The 20937-nt window shown below is 47.1% G+C and overlaps 1 protein-coding gene across 1 annotated transcript; it reads left to right on the plus strand.

Annotated features, from left to right (window-relative positions):
* The first annotated feature begins 902 nt into the window (after window positions 1–902).
* On the plus strand, window positions 903–20661 carry LOC119161984 (ubiquitin-conjugating enzyme E2 Z). Its single transcript, XM_075876722.1, has 3 exons — window positions 903–1217; window positions 1839–2047; window positions 20439–20661. Exons 1-3 carry the CDS (start codon window positions 903–905, stop codon window positions 20659–20661), a joined length of 747 nt encoding a protein of 248 aa, XP_075732837.1.
* The last annotated feature ends 276 nt before the right edge of the window (window positions 20662–20937 follow it).

Below are 20937 nucleotides of genomic sequence, written 5' to 3' on the forward strand. Positions count from 1 at the left end.
TCCCCCCCCCCCCCGCACCCAGTGTGGGTTAGCCACAGTTTAAAAGTGAAAAAGAACAAAAAAAAAAAACAACAAGAACCCTTTCATCACGTCTATCTGTGCGCGTGATTCTGTCCTTTAGAGCCTCTCTTTCTGTGTTCGCTATTTCCGAAGTTTGCATGGCTGTGCGTGTGGAATTCTCTTAAGAAAACCAAAAGACAAACAAACTAATTGATATTACCCTTCTGTGTCGACACATGCATAAGTTGTATCGTTTTTATTTGTGTTTTAATTAGGGTGTTCAGTTTATTTTATTATTCATTAATAATGAGAAGGCCATTATTTTGTACATTTGAGCGAGCATCAAAATTTCAATACAAAGATTTTAATGCTTTAATTTTATGACCTCCGTTACCCTAGAACCTCATAAGATTTTTTACCCCACAAGATACTTGGCCAATTCTCCCCACCGCAGTGGTCTAGTGGCTATGGTACTCGGCTGCTGTCACTGATGTCACGGGATCGAATCCAGGATGCAGCGGCTGCATTTACGATGAAGGCGGAAGCTGTAGGCCTGTGTGCTCAAATTTGGGTGCACGTTAAGGAACCCCAGGTGGTCAAAATTTTCCGAGACCTCCACTACGGCGTCTCTCATAATGATATGGTGGTTTTGGGACGTTGAACCCCACGTATCAATCAATCAATCTTGGCCAATTCTCCTCAGTGGGTATGAGCCACAAGAGAAGGTCAACAAGATCAGAACCAAGATCAGCGGCTAACCATCATACGTGTCTCACATCAGTGCGAGGTCCCACTGTCGGTTAATTATATTTATTCTTATACTCATCCCCTGCCAATGGACGACGAATAAGAGAGGAAGACTAGCGCTTCAAGACGTGGTTGCTGTGTGTTAGGCATCCACGATGCGCGCTTCCCGCTGGGACCCGAAAGTGATTGAGGACAAGACGCCGTCGACCGCTAGCCTGCATAGGTTCGTGCGGGACATCAAGGACATCAAGCACAAACCCCTGCCTCGGATATACGTCTTCCCCGAGGAGGACTTGAGCAAGCTGCACGCTGTCGTGGTCGGGCTGCCGGGTACGCCCTACGAGGACGGCTTCTTCCACTTCTTCGTGAAGTGCTCACCAAGTTACCCGATAAAGCCGCCTCTCGTGCGCCTGCTAACCAAGGATGCTGGTCGCGTCCGATTCAACCCGAATCTCTACGCTTGCGGAAAAGTAAGCCTCTCAACATCAGCTTGTCTGCGGAAAGTGAATACGGGCTCACCGGGAAACGGTATTCTCATAGTTAATTGTGTATTTTTTTTCTCACACTGGAAATGATATCGTAAATCGTTGCCCCACCGCAGTCGTGTAGTGGCTAAGGTACTCGTGTGCTGACCCACAGGTTGCAGGATCGAATCCCTGCTGTGGCGGCTGCATTTCCGGTGGAGGCGGAAATGCTGTAGGCTCGTGTGCTCGGATTTGGCTGCACGTTACAGAACCCCAGGTGGTGAAAATTTCCGGAGCCCTCCACTACGGCGTCTCTGATAATCATATGATGGCTTTGGGACGTTAAGCCCCACATATCATCAACTTAGTAGATCGTTCGCTCATTCCACTTCCATCTAAAGCGCTCATGCAGTGGCAGGGAATCGAATCTGCATCTTCGAGCCTTGTGGAGTAATACACGTCCTCTAAAGCTGAACTTTTGTTTTTCATAGGGCTATGATTGGCAGCTTTTCTTCTTCTTTTTTGTGTGTCTCTGACTCGCAGGTCTGCCTCAGCATTCTAGGTACAGAGATAGGGCCAGCATGAAGCCCGGTTCAGACAATAAGCGACCTGCTGCTCTCCATACAGTCGCTACTCATAAAGGAACCGTTCCTCAACGAGCCGCTACTCGCAGAAGCATTCTTGAACGACTACCAGGACTATAAGCGAAAATTGGAACACGAGACTATCAGGGTCGCCGTCTGCAGTGCGGTAGAAGCCTGCATGCAGGACAATCCCCCGTGCCCGCTGGACTTGGTAGCGGTCATCATAAGCGAGTTCACCGAACACTACGACAAGTACGTGCGTAAAGTAAAAAGTCTGCTTCATCTTACAGGCAACTTAATGGAGAAGACATTTTTGGGTCCCAATTTAGAGGACACTACCTTTCAGTACGAGGCTCTGCTGACGCGACTCATGAAATTGAACGAGAGGTTGAATACCACAAACTAAACTTGAGCAAATATGTTCCTGAGTGCTCACTGAACGCTGGCGGCCATTACGCCCTGTGAAAAATTGCTCTTGAGAAGACCTTGCGCCAGAGACATCTGCATCTGGGCCGCCTCACAGAGACTTGCCAGGAGAACGGAACCAATTTAGCACAAACTCAAGAACTGTGCTCAGCTAAGTGACAGACTGACTTTCGCGGGAGCCCTCACGTAAATTAAATTCTCTGATCATAGCCGCGTACATCACAAATGATGTAGTTGCAGCAGCTCTTCGTCTTCCTCGTGGATAAGAGAGTGCCATTATTTACTTAGATGGCAGTTATCATTAAGAAGTTCTTCTTTTTGCACTCCCTCATAGCACGGTGCGTCTTATGGGCGTTTTAATGGCGAATACAGATCAATCTTGTTTGACAGGAACCGATTAGCAGTGCCGTAGGGGCTTCCACTCGTGAAGATCCCTGGCCCAGCTGCTCTGAATAACATGAATTCGCATTCCTTCGAACATTAGCAAGCACCTCAATATCTTATCGTTTTTTCAGGCACACCTTGTTTCCAAATGACTAAAATTATGTCGATGTAGATATGAACGGCAAAGATACAATGTCAACTGCAAAATGGCGTTGTTCTAACGACTTTCGAATATTTCGAGTGTGATATATAATAAGTGTTTGGGTTTACCGTCCCAAAACGTGTGTCATATACATGTGGATTCGCCCCATAATTATGAGAGACGCTGTAATGAAGGGCTCAAAAAATTTCGACTGTGTGGTCCTCCTAAAGTTGCACCTAAATCGAGGTACACGGGCCTCCAGCCCCTTCACCTTCATTGAAAATGCAGCTGCCGTTCCCCGGAATTTGATCGCACGACCTGCGGGTCAGCAACCGAGTGCCTTAGCCACTGGTCCACCGTGGCGGTTTTCGACCGTATATATAGCAGAATAAATGAAGCCTATACGAGTCATGAAGAAAATGCACACCACGGCCAGAAGCCCGGTGTGTTCGCTCTTTAGTTCTTAAATGCCTAAGTGTTTTTGTATGCGTACTGTTAGCACATCGCTAGAACCCTTTTTGAGAACTAAATACACAGGCTTCAAGGATTTCGCCTCAATTAAAATGCGAGCGCCGTGGCGTGTGTTATTGTGACTCTAAATGAACGTCGCTAAAAGTACCAAGCTAAAAGTATACAGCTTGACACTTCGAGCAACTTTTTTTTTGTAAATCGAGAGTCCACATAAACCATGCTATAGGTAGTAGAAATCAAGGGTCATGGATTTTGCCTAATTAATTCGTAATATAATCAATCGTGGCTATGAAGTGCACGAAACACGTTCATAAATTTATAAAATAAGTGAATGTTTGAATGGGTGGCCAAGGCCCAGGCCACTAATTTGCCGGAAATTTCATAAAGTGGTTACCGCCACCTGTTCCAACAATATTCTCTTTCCCTTGGAGCAAAGCAGCAAATTGCACGCGCATGTGGCTTATCTGTTTGCCTTGCCTTCATTTTCGCGCGACAAAGAAGTGTAAATGTAAGGGTTTGTTTTCTCTGTTAGACGCAATGTTAATGAGAACTAACAGAAAATGATACCAAGGAAAATATAGGAGATGGTGTTATGAGTAACTGTTATGTAAGTGCGAAGAAAAAAAAAGCAGGCGAAAAAATAGCATGCCACCAGCAGGCACCTAACTTGCGACCTTCAAATAACGCTTCCGATGCTCCACCGTTGAGCTACCGCAGCAGTCCTGCCTCCATCCACTTTTTAAGGTATATATGTGCATTTAAACTCGGGAGCATCAGTCAGCGCTGCGAGTGGCCACTATGGTACGAACTGACGCCAGCAAAACAAGAAAAAAACACAAAATGCTGCTTCTATGTTTCCACGAGAAATGACATCGGTCGTTTTGGAATGCCAACAAAACACATTTTGCCCTAAACTTAAATTAGGGTTTTCATGATTGATCTTAGTTAAACGAATAATTATAATATATATAAAGTTACCCTAGCGGGCGCCACGTGGTGGTAGACCATCGTCGTTGGTTTCAATAAATGACGGTCAACCACTTTTTATTATTATTATTTATAAGGTATTATACCTGTATAAATACCTGTACTGTAAGAAATACCTGTATTTATTATTAAATACAGGTATTTCCACAGAACCAGCCTGGTAGCGTTCATCGTGCAGCGTCAACGTCACGTTGCTCAGGCGCACACGTCATTGCGTGTAGCACCAGCGTGTAGTGTAGGTGCAGCACAAAAGCCATTACTCCATGCACTATCGTTCATTTATTAGATGCCCATATTTTTGTCAATATGCACGCCTCTGCAGGCACCACGCAGTCAGCTTCATTTTTTCTGCGCTACAGGTAACGTGCAATGGCTGTAGCTTTTGAATGGTGTGTGCCAGTCGTACTCATCACCATTCAAGAGAAATATGCAGTTGTATACACGTAGGCAGCAGAAAGGAGCCCAAAGGTTTCATAGGCACTTTGCCGAGAAGAATAAAAAAAAACGCATTTCAGAACAACCACGAGGAGCGTTGTCTCCGATGCTGTTCACGAGACGACAGCCGAGAAACACGGCTGGTACGTCATTTTGGCAGCATCTGACACAACATCAATCCAGCTGCGAAGCTCTCTCGCTGCCTTTAAACACTGCCCAGTTCTCTAAACTACTCCACTTTTCGAATGTGTCACAATTCTTTCCATTATCTGCCAGGCGCCGAACGTTTCCTTGTTATTCTACTTCGAAATGTCCCTCCAGACCTTCCTTTTATTCTGGTCTTCGGCTGAATAGAATGCAAGGAAACTCGAAGTAGAAGGGGCCAATGTTGTGTGCGAACGCAATTTCCGGAGGGCGCCATCGGTTCCTAATCAGATCAGACTTGAGCTCCTGGCCAAACTTTCTTCATTTCACACGGGGAAGCTCGGTGATGGAGAAGCTGCGGCAGAAGCAAACAACGCATCAGCTACAGCAATGGAGAGATGCGTGTCAGCCGCCGGCTCGAAACGAACAGAGCAGTGGCTGGAACCTTTGGCAGCCACAGAAAGAAGCAAACGGCGCAAATAAATGGCGCTTTTTATAGCACGGGATTATTCGTGCGAACTCCACGCTTCACTCAGTGTCTAACATGATTGTGTTTTTATGCGTGTTATATCAGATGAAGTGTCTGTCGTTTTTATTGTAGTTTCTCCGTAACGCAATAGATACGCCTTGAAACAAGCAATGGTTATTGGTCCTAAATGAAGTGCTACAAGAAGTGTAACGCAAACTATAGAAAGCGAAAGTCATCAGCGAAAGGTCGTTAAAGCACGTGCGTGGCTTTAGGGGTATGTCGCGTTTAGACTAACACAGCGGGAAACGCAGTGGCCGTAAATGTGCCAGCTTGTTGACTAAAATTGATTGTTGTGAAAATATATGATTAAGAAAAAAGTCACAGCGTTGCCGTAGAAGCGAAGCAATGAATGCGATAGCAACAAATTGGAATGTCAAGCGAAGAATGTCACTCACAACCAAGAGGTCGGACGTTAGATTCTGGGTGCTTGAGTTTTTTTCTACATACTTTCTTATTACGTTCTCATATATATACATACGTATACCCGTACGGTGAATGACGGCGGTCGCCGACGCTGGCAGCAAAATCCAGCCGAGAGTGTCTATATAATTTCTATCGCAATTAAAAATTACAACTGAAGCACTCCGTGGAGATGGTTAACCAGCAAAGCTGAAACTTGCGGCCACAGGTGGTTGCAGACGTCACAGCTAAAGCCACTCAAAAAACTTCCGCTGAAAGCGGGCGTCGGGGTGAAGACATTTACGTCATGGCTTCGTTGACGCTGTTTTGCTCGTCTCCGCCCTGTCCGCGCATGCGCACACAGGCATGCAGGGGCCAAAATATATATTTCTTTCTATAAGTATCTCTCGTCTCTTCCGCGTTCTTTTCTATCCCACTGCCCATCTATGTGAAGCGCTGTTCAAGTGACCTTTACGAATAAACCACGATGCACTTTTTTTCTTTTTCTTCGTTTTCCCATTTTTCAATGTCCTGCTGATGAAAACGCGTGCTCGGTGGCACGGCGGCGCAGAGGGGAACGACCTCTCTGGCTGTGCTCCTAATGGCACGCGCACTTGGATGTGACGCAGAGAACGGCGTAACTGACGGAGCAGCCAATGGAGACGTTCAGCGTTACTCGTGGCGAATGAGTTTTCGATTCGGCAAGCCATATACAGTTTTCGCTGTGAAACAAACTTGCGACGTTCGAACTAACGTCTATCACGTGTAGACCACCTTCTGCTCTATAGAACAAGTAATCGATGAAGAAACGGGTAGTCGTCTTCAGATGTTTCCAGTCTGGGGGGCGTGCATACTTGACCCTATCTGAATAGCTTCCGGATCATGTCATGGAAACCAACTGGCACAAAAGTGCCATTTTGAGGTCACAGAAGGAAATAATGTACTACTAAACTTTGTTGGCAGTCCATTCTGCGCGCATCTGTCGTAAAGAACAGGGTGACGTATATACACATGAACAGCGATAATTTTGCATAAAAAGTTTATATTACAGCTTGGCGGCATGACTCTTTAGGCGTAAACAACTCGACTGGTTATTTTTGTTTAGAGCTCTGTAACATGATACTGTTGAACAAGGACGCGAACATGTGTCCTTTTGGTGTACCTCTATTCATCCGTGCCATTGTGCGCTCGTATCTTGTTACTTAGATATGCCAATAATTAAAAAGGTGTTTTGCCAGACACGAGCTGCGAAATTTGAAAGAGACGCTAAGCGCGGCAAGGCGAGACCCGAGTGGATTACTTTACCTAAAATTCGCTATGTCAAAAAAAGCGATAAAGTGTTTTATCTAAGCTCTTCGGCCTCGTTCTGTAGTTTTTTTTATCAATGCTTACTGTCGCTTTACTATCATGTGAGGTAATTGTACGCTGTGCTTGAGTAAACCCCTTCAAGTCGCTTAGAAAGAGTGCTCACCAATTGACGTCATCATTCTCCCCCTCCCCCCGTCAAACAAATGCCGCGCATGCGGCATTTGTTCGACGAGGGGGGGGGGATGATTACGTCAATGATTACTCTGAAGCTGGAATTATAAACAAACACGTTTAAAGGTTAAAAAAAAAGAAACTACACATTTTCGCGCAGTGAATCATGACGAGTGGCTGAAGCTCTGGATATCGTATAGGCGAGTAACCTTGTGTTAGCCGAGCATTGCTCCATTTTGTGGAAATTGAGCGATATAAAGTGATCTAAAGTGGCCTAAAGTAACGTAAGTTGTCCATGACGAAGCTAGGTTCTGTAACGTTTGCAGTGCTCGCCCTCTTTCTACGTCGGGGCTTTCTGATAACATTGCCCGATTGCTGTTATCTTGCTGTTTTCTTTTCTTTCGTGCCAACCTGCGATTGGCTGCGTAGCGCTTAAAAACGCGCCGCAAGGTGAATAAACTGGGATTGTCTTCCTGGCACTGCTTGAGTCGTCTCTTTCCTGGGCCGGCTGTCGTCCAGCCGCCGAATACGTAACAGCTGGTGGCAGCGGTGGCGGCGGTATGGAGCGCACGTCGAAGGCGGCCTTGGCGTCCGGTTTGGTGAGAGCACGGCTTGCTTGACTTCATTGGGAGCATTAGCAGCATTTACTTGGTAGTCGAGGTTCTTTTGTATTTGTTGTTGACTTTGCTAAATAGTAGTACATATCAGGGTAGCACTTGTTAACTGCAGTCATGATCCTCACGTCGTTAACGAAACCCAACCTAGTGCTGCTAGCTGAAGAGCTCGGTATCCCTGTACAGAAGTCTATGCGGAAGCCTGCAATTATCGAAGCGATATCCAAATGCGGAGCAAACGACGACGAAGTCGAGGAGTGTTGGAGGGCAGTCTCGGAAAAGCTCAAAGAACGAGAAGTAGAACTGAAGTTAAAAGAGATGCAACTGCATAACCTTGAACGCAATGACAGTTTCGATATGCGAGGATACATGCAACCTTTCAAGGCTGGCAGTGACATCACTTTGTATCTCGTCAACTTTGAGAGGACGTGTACAAGAGCTGCACTTGCAAAAGAGACTTGGTCGCAACGCCTGTTGACATTACTTCCAAATGAGGCAGCCGATGTAATCGCGAGAATGCCAGATGAAGATGCTCATGATTACGAAAAAGTGAAACTTCATTTGAGGCGAAGGTACAGCTTGTCAACAGAAGCCTTGAGGATGAAGTTCCGTAACACGAGGCGTGGCCAAGGGGAGTCATTTTCAGAATTCGCCTACAAATCCATGAGCTTGTTAGAGGAATGGCTTAAGAGTGCCAACGCATACGAGGACAAGCAACGTCTGATTGAACTGTTTGCGCTCGAGCAGTTTTATGCGTCCATTCCGGACCAAATGCGGCTGTGGATTCAGGACAAGCCAAACGTAGAGACTTTGCAAACGGCAGCCAGCTTGGCGGACGAGTACCGTTCCCGTAGAATGGAAAGTTCGGAAGAACAAAGAAAGAAGCCGTCAGGAGCGTTCAAGAAATTTCAGAAAGGAACGAAAGAAACTAACCAAGGGAAACCAGGCGACAGTGTTCCAGCCCAAGGGCATGCAGCCAACGCGAGTGAACCGAAAAGTTCCAAGTTCGAAGAAAAACAACCGCTGGTCTGCTATAAATGCCAACAACCGGGTCACATCGCAGTCGGTTGCCGACAGCCAGCAGTTTCCGTCAATTTGCTAACCGAAGAGAGCGATTTACTCTTGCCCTACACATATGACATGAAGGTGAACGGCATCAGTTGCAACGTTCTGCGCGACACAGGAGCAACATTTGATATCGTCCACCCGTCATTTGTTAAGCCCGAGAACTTAACAGGTTCATGTGTATGGGTACGCCAGGCACTAGAGCCAGACATGAAGTGTTTGCCGGTAGCCAGAGTCGAAATGAAGGGCGCCTTCGGCACATTCGAAACTGATGCTGCGGTTTCCGATAAACTTCCTCAGAAAATTCCCTACATTTTTTCTAACCGATCAATGAGGGACTTCCAAAATGCAGGACTGGAACTTAATGCTAACCCTGTAATGGTCGTCACGAGGTCCCAAACAAGAGCTCAAGCTACCAGCGCTACCCGTAACACGGAAATTACAGACCAGAGTGAACCGACACAAGCTACTGCACCAAGCGAAACTGTTCCTGTCGACGCCAATTGTGTCGCGCCAGCCTTTGATAGCAGCACTCCCGTCGGTAATGCGCTCCCAGGTGAAGCGATAAACCCAGTCAGTGAAAATTTTCAGCTTCTAGCAAAGTTAGACAAAAGCGCTCTCAAAATGGAGCAGGCAAACGACGAGTCGCTGAAGACGTGCTGGGAAAAATCAAAACGGAAACAAAAAGGAGCCGTGTCGCTCATAGTCAAAGAAGGCATTTTGTACAGAATATTCAAAAACAAGAAAGGCAGAACCTTTGAACAGCTTGTCGTTCCCAAAAAGTATCGAGTCGCACTTTTGGGTTTGGTTCACAGCGATAGCTGGGCTGGCCATTTAGGTATCAACAAGACCAAGAGCAGGTTATTGAACGACTACTACTGGCCGATGTGCTTCAAAGAATCGGAGAACTGGGTACGTTCCTGCAACGTTTGCCAAAGGACGGGGCGGCCAAACGAAAAACTCAAAGCACCTTTGGTCCAAGTGCCTTTGATTGGCGAACCCTTTCGCAGATTAGTTGTCGACATTGTAGGTCCATTACCAGTAACAGCGGCGGGCAACAAATACTTGCTAACACTCATTTGCCCTGCTACGAAGTTCCCGGGTATTACCCGAATTAAGCTCCACTGCAGTTGTAAACGCGCTACTCGGCGTCTTTGCAAGAATTGGATTTCCTAGTGAAATCCAATGCGACCAAGGTTCTGTGTTCACAAGCGCGCTCACCACGACGTTCTTGAAGAAATGCGGCATATCCGTTCACCACAGCTCAGTCTACCATCCGCAAAGTAATTCAGTCGAGAAACTTCACTCTGTAATGAAGCGCATTCTGCGTGCACTCTGTTTCGAGAAAGGCGCCGACTGGGACGAAGCTGTTCCCGCGATGCTCTTTGCTCTGCGCTCCGTCACTCACGAAGCGACTGGGTTCACGCCGGCGGAACTTGTTTACGGTCGAGCGCTTCGCTCCCCGCTAACGTTGTTGAAAGAAAAGTGGGAAGACAAGTTCGTAGACAAATCAGTTGTCGAGTACGTGCTGACCTTGTTGAAGCGCCTACGTGAATCGCAAGAACTGGCGCAGATAAACATGGCAGAAGCGCAGCAACGCTCAAAGGTGTACTACGACAGATCCGCACGCACACGAACCTTCAAGGAAGGCGATAAAGTGCTGATTCTGCGGTCGTCAAAGGCAAATAAACTGGAAGTAGCATGGGATGGGCCGGTCACGATTAAACAAAAGCTCTCCGACACCAATTACTTGGTAACGACGCCCGGTAAACGCAATGATGTGACGATATATCACTGCAATCTAATGAAGCCTTTTATCGAACGCAGTGAGACGTTGAGCATTGTCCTTAACGAGCCTGAAGAGATCAACGTTCCTCTACCCCAAGTGCCAAGCCCCTGCTCTTCCCCATCAACAGAAGAGATAGTCCAATCTGTCACTAAACAAGCTTCTCTAACTGACAAGCAAAGAAAGGAGTTAGAACTGCTTGTGCGCAACTTCAGAGACTTGTTTAGTCCCACTCCCGGCAGGACAAATCTCGTGGAGCACGACATTGAGTTAACATCCAACCAACCTTTCCGAACCAGGATGCACAGGTTTTCCCCCCGTCACGAAAAGATCCTGAACGATTGTGTTCAAAACATGTTGACACTGGGTCTAATCGTGCCAGGAGAAAGCGAATATGTGTCACCTATGTTTATTGTAGAAAGTCCAGGCAAGGAACCGCGACCCTGCATCGATTATCGAAAATTGAATGCGATAACAAAAACAAAGATGTTTCCCATTCCAAACGTTGAGGGCTTGATCGAGAAAGTGTCCGCGGCACGGTACGTTTCTACGTTAGATTTGGTACGCGGTTTCTGGCAAGTGCCACTAACGGAAAACGCCAGTAAGCTCGCCACTTTCATGACACCGACAGGCACATATCGCCCTCTTGTGCTCACTTTTGGCCTCAAGAATGCACCCTTCGCATTTTCAAGGTTAATGCATGAAGTGCTCAAAGGAGCCGAGTCGTTCGCTGTTCCGTACCTTGACGACATAGCTGTTTTTTCGAGCACCTGGCAACAGCATTTGGAACATCTGCAGCAGGTATTCCTTCGAATACACGAGGCAGGCTTGACTCTCAAACTCGCCAAATGTCGTCTTGCGAGCTCTGAAGTCCACTACTTGGGGCATGTTGTTGGCCAAGGGAAGCGACGTCCTTCCGAAATAAAAGTTGAAGCAATCACTAGCTTTCCTTTGCCGAAAACAAAGACTAACTTGCGTTCCTTTTTGGGTTTAGCCGACTACTACAGAAGCTACATTCCCAACTTCGCAAATATCGCTAGTCCTCTCACAGACGCACTGCGCAAAACTGAGCCAACTATTGTAAGTTGGAATAAGGCTCGTAAAGATGCTTTTGCTGAGATCAAAAAGATTCTTGTCAGCAAACCGGTCCTCGCGGCACCAGATTACTCTCTCCCCTTCTTAGTTCAGTGTGACGCCAGTGACCGCGGAATGGGCGTTGTTCTAAGTCAAGTGAACAAAAAGGGCGAGGAACATCCTCTTGTCTACGCCAGTCGAAAACTAACATCACGCGAGCAAGCCTACAGTACAACTGAAAAAGAATGTGCTTGCTTGGTCTGGGCTCTCGAAAAGCTGTCGTGTTACCTCAAAGGCTCCTCATTTGTTTTTGAAACTGATCACTCACCTTTAGTGTGGTTAAATCAAATGTCGAACAAAAACAGCCGCTTGATGCGTTGGAGTCTAGCACTTCAGCAATTTGATTTCTCAGTGCGGCACAAGAAAGGCAAACACCATGCTAATGCGGACTGCCTTAGCCGAACCTATTAAGTGTTTCTTGTTTCTTTTGTGTGCATGCAACTTGGCGCAAGTATATATTTTTTTTTCCTTATCGTGTTCGGCTTTCACGTTATCTGCTCCCAGTGAAATCAACTGTCGGGCTTTTCTAAGCTTGGGCGCCAGGTTGCTTTTGACGTAGTTTCTGCGTTTCTACCGCTCGTCCACTCAGCCATTTCAGATCCTGTCGTACCAGATGGCGAAATCAACCCTGCTCCAGGCGCCTGCAGCCAACTCCCGTGCTGCAGCCAATCGACACTCGGCGAGTGGTGCCCGTTCTGAACATTGCCTGTTCTCGACATTGCCTCCTCTTGGCCTTTAATGCCAACCTTCGCGGGCGTGTTCCAGCCAGACGACGCGCAATGCCATTTCCATTTCCTTCTGCGGTGGCTACTTCAACGACCAGTGCCACCATGCACCTCAGGGTCTTCGCCCACGCCGTGCACAAAGACAATATGACCGTGCGAAACGTGTCAGTGCTGTGCTTGGAGACCTGCCCACGTGTTGGCTACCTGTTACCACCTCCAGCCGTTCATGAAGCGTCATCCTCTTGAACGCCTTCCGCTAGGGGTAGCTTTGGCCGAGTTGTAACGTTTGCAGTGCTCGCCCTCTTTCTACGTCGGGGCTTTCTGATAACATTGCCCGATTGCTGTTATCTTGCTGTTTTCTTTTCTTTCGTGCCAACCTGCGATTGGCTGCGTAGCGCTTAAAAACGCGCCGCAAGGTGAATAAACTGGGATTGTCTTCCTGGCACTGCTTGAGTCGTCTCTTTCCTGGGCCGGCTGTCGTCCAGCCGCCGAATACGTAACAGTTCTCAAGTCCATAATGTCTTCGCTGAATTCAACCTTTACTAGAAAGGGTTTGCGCTTGCAGGTGTAAATATTGTTCCAATCAAGTATTACGTTCGAAATCGTCCAGCCATTCCTCCACATTATTATTAGTATATTGTTGAACCTTTAATTTTGTGCGTGTGTGTGTCTCAGATTGACTATACCATACTTTACCCGAGCGTTGCCCCACATAATGTAGCTGTCACAATGGACAACACACAATTAGGCCTCGCCCTTAAGATGCTTCGCCCTAAAAATTGAGGCTGCCTCGCATCAGTCGTTCTAAGTTTGGAGGAACTATACGTGGCTGGGCGGCCTACTTTCTTTCTTTATTTCTTTTTTTCTCTCTTTCTTTCTTTCTTTCTTTCCTTCTCTCTTTCTTTCTTTCTTTCGGTCTTTCTTACTTTCTTTTTTCTCTCTTCCTTCCTTTCTTTCTTTTTTCATTTATTTATTTCGTTATTTATTTGTTTATTTATTTATTTATTTCTGTCTCTCTTTCTTTCTTTTATTTCTGCCCCACTGCAGTGGTCGAGGGGCTAAAGCACTCGGCTGCCGGCCCGCAGGTCACGGCATTGAAATCCAGCTGCGGCGTCTGCATTTTCGATGGAGGTGAAAATGCTGTAAGCCCGTGTGCTCAAATTTCGGCGCACGTTTATGAACCGCAGGTGGATGAAAATTTCGGACCTCCACTACGGCGTCTCTCATGATCATATGGTGGTTTTTAGACGTTACACCCCACATATCAATCAACTCATTACTTTCTTTCTTTCGTTTCTTTAATTTATTCACCCTCTGTTTCTTTTTCTCTTGTTCTTGTCTTTCTTTTTTGTTTTCTTTGTTGTCTGTTATTATGTACCTCTTTGTGCAGACAAAAAAGAGGTACAAAGCTGGTTTTGCAGTAGCTTCTTCTAATAGAAAAATACGAAAACACAGTTTTGTACTTTTTCTCTCTCTACTTCTCGCTTCCTCTTTCCTTCCATCTCTTTCTCTCTCGCTTTCTTTGTTCCTCTCTCGTTACCTTTTTTTTTTCATTTTGTATTACTCTACGTTTTTCTTCTATCTCCTAATTTGTTTGTTTCTTTCCATGTTTTTTCACTCTGTGTCTGTCCTTCTAATTCTTGCTTTGGGTTCATTTATTTCTCTCCCTATCTGTACTTATTCCCTCGCCCGTCCAAGTTATTGCATCCTATGCCAGACGAATCGACACAGAAGAAAAGTGTGCGCTGGGCACACGTGCTTGGCGAGCGAGTATAAGAGCAGCTGTGCCAGTTGCTAGGCGATGCGAAATTTTATTTAAGGTAAAAGTACCTCACGCTGATAATAGTTCTTGCTAATTTGGTGTGAACCTTCATATTGAACAGTACCATTATTAAACGAAGAAAGAAACATATTGCTGATTCCTCTCTCTTAGGAACTAGTATAACACAAAAGTGAAACGTGTATTCAGAGGTGGTTGACGTTTACTGTGCATTGTTTTGTCACAAGTGGTAAGGAATGAATGGTGCACACACAAACTGTAAAGTCGCACGAAGAACAGCAGGTAACTCAAAACTTGCAGTGGGCTGCTGAATCGGAAAGGACGCACGAAAAGAACGTACACAGGATGAGCCTGGAGTCACAGTTCACTCTTAAAGCATGCTGTTCAAGCACACAGGAGGACGCGGGAAACCAACTCAAATGTATACAAAAGACGGGCACGAACTAACAACTCTCGCAATCCTAACTTGTTTGTCTGCTGACCCGCAGGTCGCGGGTTCAAATCCCGGCTGCGGCGGCTGCATTTCCGATGGAGGCGGAAATGTTGTAGGCCCGTGTACTCAGATTTGGGTGCACGTTAAAGAACCCCAGGTGGTCGAAATTTTCGGAGCCCTCCACTACGGCGTCTCTCATAATCATATGGTGGTTTTGGGACGTTAAACCCCACATATCAATCAAATCAATCCTAACTTGTTTGTGTGTGCGCGCTTTTTTCGCGAACACGGCCGCTGCAGTGAGGAAAGTGACCTTCATGATCTGTGTAACGCAAGCTTACGTAGAAAGCACAATAAGCGCGCGCGCACGAGTGACCACGCCCTGTAAAGACAGTGGAGGCGCGCGCGCATTGAAACACATGGGACCACAACATTTAAAGCCCGCTTTTCACGACCTTTGTACATCTCGCTAGTGATAACGAGAACACACTAAAGTGCCACGGAGCTCTCAGTATCGCCAGCGATAAATGGGGTACACATGAGCAACCCGCCGTTAAGCCGGTTTCACATGCGAGCGACCGAGCGGCGGCGGTCGCGGCGATGAGCGGCGGGAGGACGCGCGGACGCGTGTTCGTTTCACATGCGTCGCTGCTCCTGCGCGACGCCCGCCGCTCTGGCGGGCAGCGTTGCGCGCGGAAGACACCAATTAACCGCTGTTTTCAGGGGTATATAAAAGGCACGCTTTGCTCCAAGTATCCTTCCTTCGGCACCCTTGTGTTGCGAAGTTCATCATCAATAGCCGCTGGACTTTTACGCATTTCTACACTGATTGCTCTAAGCTTAACGTGAATATTATCACAAATGAACAGCGTTTGCAGTCACTTTTAGTTCGGTTCTGACATTTTAACGTATGGTTATTGTTGCGTGTTCATATAACTGGCCATGGAGAAGTAGAAGAAAGAGTTTGCTGGTATGGTTTTATTAGACAGGTGTTCCAGCTAGGGGAATGCGTAAGAGCTGGGAGTGTGTTGTGCGCAGCACTTCCCATGTTTCTCCGATTCATTGCTCTTGCTTTCAGCTATTTTGCTTTGGGAAGCCAAACGAGGTTTCTGTCATTCCACTATATACACCTCACAAAATTTATACCTAAAGTTTTGTACTTGTTAACTCGAGTCAAAATAGAAGATTATAAAAAGCCTTAGTGGTAAGCTTCGGCCGTTTTTGTGGTCACCCTGTGGCATATGCGAACACACTTTTAGTCGAGATTTTCCGAATCATATACATCTCTTCTGGCGCATGGATTTGTACGTTTCCACTCTAAAAAAAGCCTCTTAGGTTGTTCAATGACTTAGTAAACCACCTCAGGCAGAGTTTCACCAACGGCAGGTAGCATGTTATACGTGATACGCTCGTTTTAACGGTTCTTTGGCCGCCCCGCCGCGGTGCACGTGGTCTAGTACTCGGCTGTTGACCCGCAGGTCGCGGGACCGAATCCCGGTTGCGGCGGCTGCATTTACGATGGAGGCGGAAATGTCGTAGGCCCGTGTGCTCAGATATGTGTGCACGTTAAAGAACCCCAGGTGGTCGAAATTTCCGGAGCCCTCCCCTACGGCATCTCTCACATTCATATGGTGGTTTTGGGACGTTACACCCCACATGTCAATGGTTCTTTGGCCGTGGCACTTGTGCATGGCTCAGATAGGGGACTACACAGCAATTCTTGCATTAGCGGGAATTCGCGTCCATAGATACTGCGGTGGTGAGCAGAAAAACCTTGAAGTATCAAATTATTTCACGCAACAGACTCAGCTTTGCCGTCGGAGCACAATGACATTTACTTGGTGGCCTCCGGCCATGTAATTTAAGTGCATGTCCCTAGGCATGTGTTGCTGCACTGCTGCCTGAAATCAACAACTGTTCTTCTTCATCTAGGCAGTGTATGTTGTGTTCGCGACCGAGCATCTCTTTTTGCCCAGCCAGTCAGGCATTCCGGCACTGTGAGCAGATGGCCATTGGGGCAGGACCTGACAGCCTGCAAACTTGAGCGCTGTGCAGTGCAATTGTTCCTCGCGTGAAAAGCGTCACAGAGAATGCGGACAAGTGATCCTTGGTTTTAGTGAGAGTAGAGGTGTTGTTGAAGTGGATAACAAAAATAAAGACCCCTGGTGAATGCCTTATCTCCACGAAGCTTGACAGCACGCTTCGCGCCCCTTCTTGTTAAGCCACATCACGAAATTCCTTTCAAGTGTCCTGGGTAGAATGCTACTTCTCAAATCGACCACCGTAGCGCCCGTCCTTGCTCTCTCGTTCGTGTGAACCCTTTCAGCTATACAACGTGTCACCAAATTTCGCCTTTTATTAAACCAGCAACATTTTCTGCAACAGAGAAGTACGGCGGGCTTTCCATGCGGCTCATCTACGTGGGAGTTAACATTCGATGAAAATGCAAAAAAAAGAAAGTAATCTTAAGATTAATATCATTAAATAAAAAAAAGTACTGCACACGATTGTGACTTCATTGGAAGCTTCGTCTCGCGCAACGAAAGGAAAACAGCGGTGCTTCGACTTCACCAGTGAACACGGCCAGTTCAAGCGACGACTCTTACTTTATGGAAGAATGCGAATTCTTTAAGGAGCTCGGCAATGTCTTCCTAAAGATTGCTCTTCTTGTGATTGTTGAAAATATCCTCTATCTTGACGGCCCAAAGAAAATGACGTTTCGTTACTTCTGCAATGGGCAACTAGTTGAAGGCAGCGCGAGACATTTGTGAGCCGAAGAGTGGGCGAATGTCATCTGCTACTCAGTCGGAGCGAGTTGTTCTATGGAGCGAGGTCCTCGCATCGCGCGCGTCAGCTCCTCGACTCCGCCCTTGGCGTCACGCGTCCTCCGCGTCACTAGTCGCTCTGCCGCGTCTGCCGCGAGCGAATTTTTCCAACACTTCCGATATTTACGAGATCGTCCATTCACCGCTGTAGAAACCTGTTTTGGGCTCGCGGGGGGGGGGGGGGGGGGGGCTGCCGCTCCACTCTCGAGGCAAAATCGCTCGCATGTGAAACAGGCTTTATCCCGTTCAAGAACATGCGCTTTGTGGGCGAGGCGTTTGGCACCGTGCGTTGCGGAGGGTGGGGTCGTATAGGTTCGATTCTGGCTGAGCGAGCTTTTTTCTTTGAAAACTTTCTTAGTGATGTGTTAGTGCCTAATTTGCAAAGTCACATATACGCGACGGAAATACGTCAGTGGAGCTGTGGGGAAGCCGGTCATAAAGCACATTGGTGTTTGAATGCTCAACGCCGTGGCAGGCAGAGGCGTGACAATTGGCAGAGGCTTTGCGCCGCTTGACTGTTACAACAATCTAGTCTCGCTACTCACCCTCACACTACGTAAAAATTGCTTAGGTATAGTTTATTGTGCGAAATCCTTATATGCCTCATCAGACGAAAAAGCCGCGGTGATGGTGGCGGAACGATACAAAAAAAAACTTTAGGAACCAAAACATACCGGCCTGAACTGGGCGTGCAGTTCTTTTTTGCGGTGTTCGTGTGATAAAAAGCAGAGTCTATGAAAGACTATATACGCTTTCGCCTGCCACCCACCCTAAGTGCATAAGAGAGCCAGCCGGCTGGCTTGAAAATACATTATTTTATCCATTGCGTATAGCCCCGCCATGGTGGTCTAGTGGCTAAGGTACTCGGCTGCTGAACCGCAGGTCGCTGGATCGAATCCCGGCTGCGGTGGCTGCATTTTCGATGGAGGCGGAAATGTCGTAGGCCCGTGTGCTCAGATTTGGGTGCACGTTAAAGAACCCCAGGTGGTAGAAATTTCCGGAGCCCTCCACTGCGGCATCTCTCATAATCATGTGGTGGTTCTGGAACGTTAAATCGCACAAATTAAATCAAATTCATTGTGTTTACTTATAGTGAAAAAAATACACGCCAACGCTGACAACAGACGAGAAAAAGTCGTTCGCTATTGCACTTCTCTTTCTGATTTCTCCGTGCACTCTCACAATGTGTTACTTGTGCCACGGCGAACACTCCATTTTAAAGGATTGCTTTAGAAAGCGCAGCGATATCGAAGAGAGCCATAATTCTTTTAAAGATGTAGCGAAGTTACTTTTCTCTGCATGTCAGCTTTTAGCTTGGTGGTAGTGTTGCCACACAAAGTTTACACGTTCTTATCTTCATGCACTATCTTATCTTATCTTCATGCTGTTGTTCTTATCTTCATGCTGTTGTTTGCTCCTAGAATAATACAGCAATCCAAGTTGTGCCTTTGGGAGGGGCACGCGCTAGGAAAGAAAAAAATCAGTAGGCTGAGTATAGTGATGGTGTACAACCTTCCTGCAAGTACTTATGTTTAACCCACGCTTTTACGTCACCGTGAAACAGACGGCCACTGCGTTCACCATTAATATTTATCGCCGTTTATCGTACAAGCTTGTCCTCTCTTTCCATAAAAACTTTCGTATACAGCTAACAATACGTTTTTTTGCCCCCAAGCCGGCATGTGATTCGCGTTCTTGATACGGCGATGTGAAAAGGGCATGTTCAGCCTTTACGTGAGCTGTTTTTTAATGTCCATAATGAGATGCGCTAGCTGATGGCTTCGTATCTGATTTTCGTGTCTCTCTTTGCAAGCATTTTATCGGAGACATTGCGTGAAACAAGACTGTGAAAGCGCGGCACGAAGGACGAAGGGCAGCATAGCAGTATAAAAGACGTGTGTATTCCCACTACTGAACGGCATCTACATTAATCGTTTGCTCCAAGAGCCGCAAAGGTTTGACGTAGTGAGTGGCAGGGTAAACGATGCATTCATTCGTCTTGCTACTCGATCGCTCGCTCACTCACAAACAAAACAAATGCGTTATCATTAACCCCCCCCCCCCCCCCTATCGAGAACCAACGTTCGGGCAGATGGTGGCAGCAAAATTACGGTTTTCTGATGGCGCAGCCATGCTTAAGGAAATCAGGACATACTGCACCGGTTGGACATGCAAGTGTGCAGCGGACGCCTTGAATTTAAGTTGCGTGCACAAGCGGGAGAACAAAATACAAGTATAAGAAAAACTTGTCCTAGCTCCTGACGACAGCCAGCGTAGTACATTTAAATATTTTTCCAAAGTAGCACGCTGGATTGCCTGTTAGCGAGTGTGGGGAAAAGCAATCAATGAATGGACAGAACAGTTGAAAACTCTGTCATTTTCTGCGAACTGTTTTGCGGTGCATGTAAATATATCAAAAGAAAGCCGAATAAGATATGTGGCCCGGGAAACCGCAACATCCTTTTTTGTTTTCTTTGCGTAGCAAACAAAAAGGATGAACAATGGAGGCACTCTGTACTCTTTTCCTAATGCAAACTGGGCGCGCGCCATGGCTGTCGACTCCTCGGCTGAAGTGACTTTGAAACTTTGAAAAGGGAAAAAGGAAGAAATAAGCGCAGTTCCGCTACTGCCTCTCTTATATGAGGGCACATCCACAGTTCTGCGCAGAGGATAAGGGAATTGGAATTAAAGGAGAGGAGAAAAGAGGCAAGAAAAAGGTAGAGGAAACAAGTGCATTCAAACTGCGAGTCGTGGGCGCGCAAGACGAAGACCCGTATGCCACATGCAGTCGACTGAGATTACTATCAAAAAGGCCGGAAGTACAGTGATGTGCACGTTTCAACATGGCCAGAGAAGAACTCACGAAATGCAGTTGGTTCGTCCAGGGAGAGGCCAAACCGTTCAGCCATGGACTCGAAGTCGAGCAGGGGAACAACGCAGATTGCGCTCGTGGGGGCCAACTGGGAGGACCCTGAGCACCATGTGAAGTCCCGAAGCAAGCCCAGTGAGGATGTCATTACTGGTTTTGATGTCAGGTTGCTGCGAGGTCGAGGTAGCGAGCTCAGTGGTCGTGCTTCTGGTGACGGTGACAGGAACCGGCGGTTGTGAAAATGCGCGCGGTGTTTGCGTCGCCGTCGAGTGCTTTTAGACGATGGTAGGAGCCGGTTCAGCGGTGGATGAGGGTGGGGCCGTCGTCGTTGTAGTGGGGACGACGGGCCTACTTGTTGTAGGACGTGTCACCGAGGTCGTGTCACCGGTACCGGCGAGCGCATACTGAAAGCAGCGTCCCTTTATGATAGAGGCGTTGCTGCCAGGGGTCCTAGCATGCTGAATGGCTTGGCGGCTCGGCCGCACTCTGCGTGGTATGCGCGCGAAGTGTTCGCT

The sequence above is a fragment of the Rhipicephalus microplus genome, chromosome X (assembly GCF_043290135.1).
Source record: "Rhipicephalus microplus isolate Deutch F79 chromosome X, USDA_Rmic, whole genome shotgun sequence".
Lineage (NCBI taxonomy): Eukaryota > Metazoa > Arthropoda > Arachnida > Ixodida > Ixodidae > Rhipicephalus > Rhipicephalus microplus.

Coding starts and splice junctions, on each gene's coding strand:
- LOC119161984 (XM_075876722.1), top strand. CDS start 903: ATGCGCGCTTCCCGCTGGGACCCGAAAGTGATTGAGGACAAGACGCCG. Junction 1,218..1,838: donor ATCTCTACGCTTGCGGAAAA/GTAAGCCTCTCA, acceptor CTCTCCATACAG/TCGCTACTCATAAAGGAACC. Junction 2,048..20,438: donor TTCACCGAACACTACGACAA/GTACGTGCGTAA, acceptor TGGTTCGTCCAG/GGAGAGGCCAAACCGTTCAG.